Source organism: Akebia trifoliata, chromosome 6 (assembly GCF_017979445.1).
Source record: "Akebia trifoliata isolate Shusen 1 chromosome 6, ASM1797944v1, whole genome shotgun sequence".
Taxonomy (NCBI): domain Eukaryota; kingdom Viridiplantae; phylum Streptophyta; class Magnoliopsida; order Ranunculales; family Lardizabalaceae; genus Akebia; species Akebia trifoliata.
Window position 1 is genome coordinate 1,294,143 of NC_141380.1, and position 7,613 is coordinate 1,301,755.

General features: G+C 34.7%; 1 protein-coding gene across 1 annotated transcript; it reads left to right on the forward strand.

The window, feature by feature from the left end:
• Positions 1 to 513: 513 nt before the first annotated feature.
• Positions 514 to 4,288, forward strand: LOC147399436 (cytochrome P450 714C2-like). The gene is made up of 5 exons (XM_086444797.1): positions 514 to 873; positions 971 to 1,197; positions 2,098 to 2,339; positions 2,946 to 3,297; positions 3,720 to 4,288. Exons 1-5 carry the CDS (start codon positions 594 to 596, stop codon positions 4,143 to 4,145), a joined length of 1,527 nt encoding a protein of 508 aa, XP_086300923.1. The 5' UTR covers positions 514 to 593; the 3' UTR covers positions 4,146 to 4,288.
• The last annotated feature ends 3,325 nt before the right edge of the window (positions 4,289 to 7,613 follow it).

A 7,613-nucleotide genomic window follows, 5' to 3' on the forward strand; every position in this document is an offset into this window, starting at 1 on the left:
AGGGTGGAGAATTGAAGTCCTCTACCCACATTTCAATACATGCCACGAAACTTATAATCTAATGAAAATTTTAAAAGGAAATATAACCGTCACGCGTACCAAACAGTTTAGAAAAAGATACCCAATCGTATATATACAAAGGTGGAAGATTGAAACGTAGACTTACGTGGCAACGTTTGAGATGTGGAGAAGAGGGTTTTTAGCCTCCACCCTCGTGCATACGATCCACACACACTCTTTTAGAAAAATGATGAACTAATTTCCTAGGATTCTGAGTTCAAGACTGTACTGACGTGGCAGTGAACATGGAACTAAAAATTTCTTTCCAAAAATAATAATAATAATAAATTGTTCAAGCTTTCGAAATACCGTATGCTACATACTTCATTTGGATCAAATAGATGGATGGGATGCTAGAGATTTCTAAAATTATAATCTCTAAGAATTCTGAACTGATATGGAGGATATTTGGGTTTTTTTTGGCCTCACGTTTCACTTCATCTCTCAGCCATCTAATTATGGAGAGCCTCCTTTATATAAAGGGGTCCTAAATTCAGTAGCTAAACAGAGAGTGAGAAACAGGGAGTGAGATCATGGAGAGCTTAATACTTGTGAAGATCTTCATCTCACTTGCTGTACTTGGTTTTTTTAGCTTGTTTATACGTTTCTATAACACACTGTACTTGAAACCTGAAAGGATTCGATCAGAAATTCAAAAGCAAGGGATCAAAGGCCCTAGACCTTCTCTTATCTTAGGAAATATTCCAGAGATGAAAAGAATTTTATCAGCTGTGAACACAAGAGACAGACACATTTCTCACGACTGTTGTTCCTTTGTCTTACCATTCTTGGAGAATTGGAGAGAACAATATGGTATATAATTGATCTCAATCGTTCAAATGGTGGGCCTGTTTCTTGAATCATGTTTATTATGATAAATTAAATTCTAGCTTTTGTTTGATTTTCACAGGCCAAACATTCATGTTTTCTCTTGGAACCCTACAACTACTGTACCTGACACACCCTGATGCGGTGAAGGAGATGAGTATCTCCACATCTTTAGATTTGGGAAAGCCTGGGTATCAACAGAAAGATAGAGGAGCTTTGCTTGGTCAAGGCATTTTGACTTCAAACGGTGCATATTGGGCATACCAAAGGAAAATTATTGCTCCTAGTCTCTACATGGAAAAGGTTAAGGTGAGTAATTTTATGGGTTATATATATGAGAAAACATATGTAAAAACTTTCGTTTTTAATAAAATTTTAAAATATGGGTTAGAAATTTTGGATTGGGCTGATTTTTTGTGAGGATTATCTTTATGATGGGAAGATCATCCAAAAAAAAAAAAAAAAAAAATCAGTCCAATCTGAAACTTCTAACCCCATTAAAAGTGATTTAGAATGTGGACCGTCGATTTTTTATCAATTTTTATCACTAATTTGTAAATCACTTTTGATGGATTTAGAAGTTTCTGATTGAGCTGATTTTTTGTGAGGATGATCTTTTCATCATAGTGACCATCCTTGCAAAAAATCAGCTCAATCCAAAACCTCTAACTCTTATTTTGAAAAACGAAAGTTTTTTCATATGTTTTCTCATATGGCCCTTGAACCGCCTCCCATATATATATATATATATATATTTGGGTCCCATTCATCAACAAACATTTTGGCAAAACATTTTTCAAAACATGAGTCAGAGGTTTTGGAATGGGCTGATTTTTTGTGAGGATGATAACATTTTTCAAAACATGAGTTAGAGGTTTTGGAATGGGCTGATTTTTGGTGAGGATGATCTCTATGGTGAGGAGATCATCCTCACCAAAAATCAGCCCATTCCAAAACTTTTAACCCCAGTTTACAAATTGAAAAATTGTGGACCGTTCATTTTTTGTAAATCGTTTTTGATGGGGTTAGAAGTTTTTGAATGGGCTGATTTTTGGTGATGATGATCTCCTCAAAAACCTCTAACCCATGTTTTGAAAAATGTTTTGTCAAAATGTTTGTCGCTGAACATTTCCATATATATATATATATATGTATTTCTTTTACACCACCCTTTTATTTATATATTATAAAAATCAAACTATATTGCAGGGGATGGTGAACTTAATGGTGGAGTCTTCAGTTTCACTAATAAAGTCATGGGAAAGCAGATTTGAAGGTGAAGGGAGCATCTTAGATCTAGAAGTTGATGAAGATTTGAGAAGCTTTTCTGGTGATGTAATATCAAGAGCTTGCTTTGGAAGCAATTTTGCCAAAGGGAAAGAGATATTCACTAGGCTTAGATCTCTTCAAGAAGCCACCGATTCATTTAAGATTGGACTTCCAATCCTAAGGTATAACCACTATTTAATGAATTTCTGAGGCCTCGTTTGCTAAGGTGGTGCTTTGATTTTATTGGAAGCGCTTTTTGTGTACTTGGTTAAGAGGAAAAACACAGATTTCCTAGAGATCAGTATGGATCTATCTTCTAATGAATTTTCATAGGTACAGATCTTCCAGGGAGTAGTAGAGTTTTTCCTTATTGTTTCTCGAGAATCTCTAACACACCTAAAGGTGTAGGAATATTACTTAATTAAAAACAAACAGTTTTACTTATTAAATAATGAAAGTTTCCTAACCACGTAACATGTGGCATCCATATGTACTATGTAGCATGTACAGGACAAAATTCTAACATCTTTTTATAATTTTTTTTCACTGGTTTTATTATCAAAATCATACGTAGAGGGTTGTGGGCATTTTAAACTTTTCTACTCTCAAACCACAGTTGAGATAAGAGGGGAAAAACAAAACCCGATGAAAATGATTTATGATTCTGTGCTCTTGTCACATCAGCTGCGTACCCAACCCTGTGCATTCATCACGACTCATCTTATATAAATCTGTACCAGGCCAAGACCATTAAATGATATTGATTTCTTTAAAATTAATTTTGCTAGAAATATCCCTACAAAGGGCAACAGAAATATCTGGAGGCACGAAAAAGTTGTCCGCTCATTGATCTTAAAGGTGGTGAAGGACCGAAGAGAAACAACAACTAAGAAGGATCTATTACAAATGATACTCGATGGCGCTAACAGTGAAGACTTAGTGACAGATACTGATCAATTCATCGTGGACAACTGCAAGAATATCTATCAAGCTGGGTATGAAACTACTGCAGTCACTGCAACATGGATCTTAATGCTATTGGCTGAATACCCAGAATGGCAAGATCGGGTTCGTGCTGAAGCGTTGGAAGTTTGTGGCAATCGCCTACCGGATGCCAATACAATTAGTGGCATGAAAATGGTACATATGTGATTTAAACATTTTTGAAGTGATGATTTCATTGATATAAAATAGATAAGTTTTTTTTTTTCAAAGTGACAATCTTGCTGGTTATAGAAGTGTTGATCACTTGTTCGCTACTTTCTAGTTAGATCATCACTATATATAAACTTACCAACAAGATTGTCTCGTTTCTTTATATTTGAAAATCCTTGATATCTCTTCATGTTTTGGGAATTAAAATGAACAGTTAGCCAGAATCAGAATTTCGCCATATTCAACTCACTCGAAATGGTAATTTAAATTTAGGTAGAACATTCAATTGTATCACAACGAATGGTATGATAGTGATGAATAACCAGCTAGATTCTAGACATATATAGCAACATTAGAAATTTTATTTGTTGAATTTGAATAATTTCAATTGCTCATTTTCTTGGCAGTTGACAATGGTGATTAATGAGGCATTACGTCTTTACCCACCTGTAACTATCATGTCAAGGGAAGCCTTGAAGGAGATGAAGTTAGGTGATGTTCATGTTCCTAAAGGAATGAACTTATGGATGCCAGTGCTGAGACTTCACACAGACCCCGAAATATGGGGACCTGATTCGCTCGAATTTAAACCAGAAAGGTTTGCTCTTGGAGTTGTTGGTGCTTGCAAGTTTCCACAGGCGTACATGCCATTTGGCTCTGGACAGCGCATTTGTCTGGGACAGTACTTTGCTTTGGCAGAATTGAAAATTGTTATATCTCTCATTGTGTCCAAGTTCTCTTTCTCCCTTTCTCCTAATTATCATCATTGCCCAATTTTGCGATTGGTTTTAGAGCCTAAACATGGAGTGCATCTCCTCATGAAGAAACTCTGAAATATGTTTCATGTTTTCTCTTTACTTTTGTTTTTGTTTCTTTAGTTTTCTAGTTCTTGCTTGATTATGTATTTTATCTTTCCATATGAATGGAACCCAACCCAATGAGGATGTGGTGTTTGGTAGCTTGAACTTTAAACAAATATTAGCCTGATTAGTAACTTTAAAATATTTTATTTTATTTTTATTTTTTGTTGATTGGAACATATTTCATCAAAGAGATTTCTATATACTAGGCTTCCAACAAGCATTATGCTCCTCAAAGGTGGGTGAGGGTGTGGTTGGCAGAATCAAATTTCTGTTCATGGTTGTGGCTCTCTATCTCTATCAACACGATGGTTGGGATTTGAGGGGAAAAAAATAGATTTCCTAGAGATCAGTATTCATAGGAATTCATTTTTCTATGGTTATGTTGATTGAGAGCCTTAACCCATTTTTCTTTGTTTCTTGGTTCATTAATTTGGCTCGCTTGTGTATTTCTATGATTCAAGCGTGCTAACTGTTGGAAAAATACAATAAACATGATAAGCATGGATCTAGGATTTGATCTTGAACAAACAATACAATAATCGAAATCGAAAAGCAATAATTGTAAAATACCTGGATTCGCTTTTCCGATTATCCACGGAGAATATGTTAATCTTGATCTGCAAAGAACAGGTGCACTACCCCAACTCTGCCTACACTTTTGGTGATGGGAACCTCTATCTCAATAATAGAATAATCTGTGTGTAGAGAGGGGGGGACGGCCACCTATTTATAATAGAGGATACTAGATTTTCTACCCATCGTAGAATTCTAGTATTAGGTGAATACCACTTAAGTTTTGATAGGATGTTCACTAACCCATCATATTTGATGCTGGTAACCAATGCCAGACCACTAACATGGTTTTCAATTTTATCCTTAATGTTTTGAACAAATTACAATCCAGTATTTATATAAAATTTGTATAGGTGAAAAGGCCACAAAATAATTTTAATTACGAAAATAATAATAATAATAATAATAATAATTCCAACAATCTCCCATTTGGCCTTCACATATACCTTTTGTTTAAAACGACTCTTTGGATTGTTACATTTTGAATAATCGAGTGCACTCTTTTGAAAAACAATTGTTCAAAACAATTAAGATAATCTTTAACTGTCACCTTCATTCAAAGATACCACTAATAATGGATCATGGATGTAACAAAGTGCTCATATGTCGGCCCTAAGACAGTTCCATGGTCTCAAAACTAGTACCATCAATAAATTCAGGAGTTTACCTTTATGTGAACTTTCTTTGTGGTATTAGGGCAATGTACAGCCTTCAATGTAGTCTGTATGTACATTCCCTAGGTGTCCAGCTTCATACTCATCGTATGTCATTCTGATATCTTACTAGCAACCAGCTATGTGATATTCCATCACCTTTCTATCCAGAATGAAGACTTCATCAACGTGATGCCAAGTCACGTCTAGTCAAAGCATTTTTTTAATACTTTACGAGTACATTTACTCACAGGCAAACTTAACATGTGTACACAATAATACATAAACAATGACTAGTCATGATTAATTTCTTTAAACAACAATAAATAATCTATCAAGAGTATAAATGAATCAAAACCAGCATAAAACAAACTTAACACTTAAATAACATGAACAAATGACATAATAATTCCCATACGAGTTACATGTTCCTTGAAAATCTTAGGCGGGAGTCCTTTTGTGAGAAGGTCAGCTATCATATTAACAGAATTTATCTTGGCAATCTCGATCAATCCTTCACGAACCTTTTCACATACTAAAAGGTATTTTATTTCGATGTGCTTGTTTCCTTTAGTTACTCTTTCATTCTTTGCAAAATCAGTAACAACCTTATTATCACATAAGAGATGAGCATCATTGCTTATTAGCAATATATCATCAACATAAATCACAATAATGATTAATCGACTCCCACTCATCTTGCGATATATGCATTTATCGATGACATTTTCTTTAAATCCGTATCTAGTCACCACTTGATCAAATTTCAAGTACCACTGTCTTGATGCTTGTTTCAACCTATAAATTAATATTTTCAGCTTGCAGATAACTTGAGAATAAGTCTTATAGAAATCAATACTTGACTTTTGTATGAAACCCTTGCTACAAGCCTTATTTTAAACTTCTTGGCCTTACTTTTGAATCCTTTTTTTTTTCTTCGCTTTTCACTCCCACTGTTTTAATCATATTCAAGAAACCTAGTAAATCGGTAACCCTAGTAACTTCAAACTTCCGTTACTTAATCATCTTATCTTTAAGGCAATTCACACAAACATCAAAAAATCTGAAAATCTAGAGGACCTAGAATTCTTTCCTTAACTAAGGATTCTAGTCTTTTCTTGAAAATGTGACCTAATCTCAAATTCCATAACATAGAAGAGTTTTCTAACGAACTAGAATACTTAAACTCCGAAACATAAGAATCAACAAATAAACATAACAGAGAAGAATTAAATAAATTATCCAAAGATAACTGATAAATACCATAAAAAACATGTCCAACAATATCCAATCTAGAAATGGAAAGAATGTTTCATCTAAAAGACGAGATATAGAAAATCTCCTATAAAATTAAAGAATGTCCTATGTTGAAAATGAGACAATAAGCTCCAACAACCTCAACCTATAATGCCTCTGCATTCCTAAGAAAAAGTCTATCATCTGGTCTGGGATTTCTCTTGCTGTCGAACGCCTCCTGAATTCTTTTGCAACCAGTTTTTATACGCAAAACAATCTCTCTTCATGTGTCCCTTCTTCTTGCAGAACCAGCAATCTTCATTATCTATTTTTTCAATCTCTGTCTTTTCCTTGATTGTTTTCTGATTCTTGAAATCCTTGAACTCTTTTCCTTGCTTAAAATTCTTGTTGCCGCCTTTCTTGAAATCTTTCTTGCTATTTGGGTGAACTGCCAAGTGTGCTGACTCAACCTTCGAACCTCTCAATCTTGCTTCCTCAGTGACACAAAGGGAAATCAATTGATTCAGATCCCATTTAGTTTCTTGTGCACTGTAATTGACTTTAAAAGTATCAAAAGAATTAGGCAGAGATAAAACTGCCATATGCACCAGAAGGTCATCTTCAAAAATAATCCCTTGCTCTCGGAGACCAATTACAAGTTTTGACATCTTAAGTATGTGTTCCCGTACATTTCCGTTACCATCATATTTCAGATTCATTAACTGACCAAAATACTCATACTGAACAGATCTCTTTGTTCCCACAAACTGTTTCTTGATGATCTGCAATAGTTCCTTAGCTGTATCTGTGGTCTGAATACCACCTCGAAAAGTCTCATTAATAGATGCTCGAATGATCATCATGGACAATCTATTAGCCTTTTCCCATTTAGCAAAATGGGTTCTTACCAACTCCGTAAAATCTGGAAGTGGAGCTGGTGGGATGTCCTCAAAAAGAACAAAATCAAAATCCATGC

What these genes read in the sequence shown, in the direction of transcription:
- LOC147399436 (XM_086444797.1), top strand. Translation starts at nt 594, where the DNA reads ATGGAGAGCTTAATACTTGTGAAGATCTTCATCTCACTTGCTGTACTT. An exon ending in GAATTGGAGAGAACAATATG is followed by an intron (nt 874 to 970) that starts GTATATAATTGA and finishes TGATTTTCACAG; the next exon opens with GCCAAACATTCATGTTTTCT. An exon ending in CAATTAGTGGCATGAAAATG is followed by an intron (nt 3,298 to 3,719) that starts GTACATATGTGA and finishes TTTTCTTGGCAG; the next exon opens with TTGACAATGGTGATTAATGA.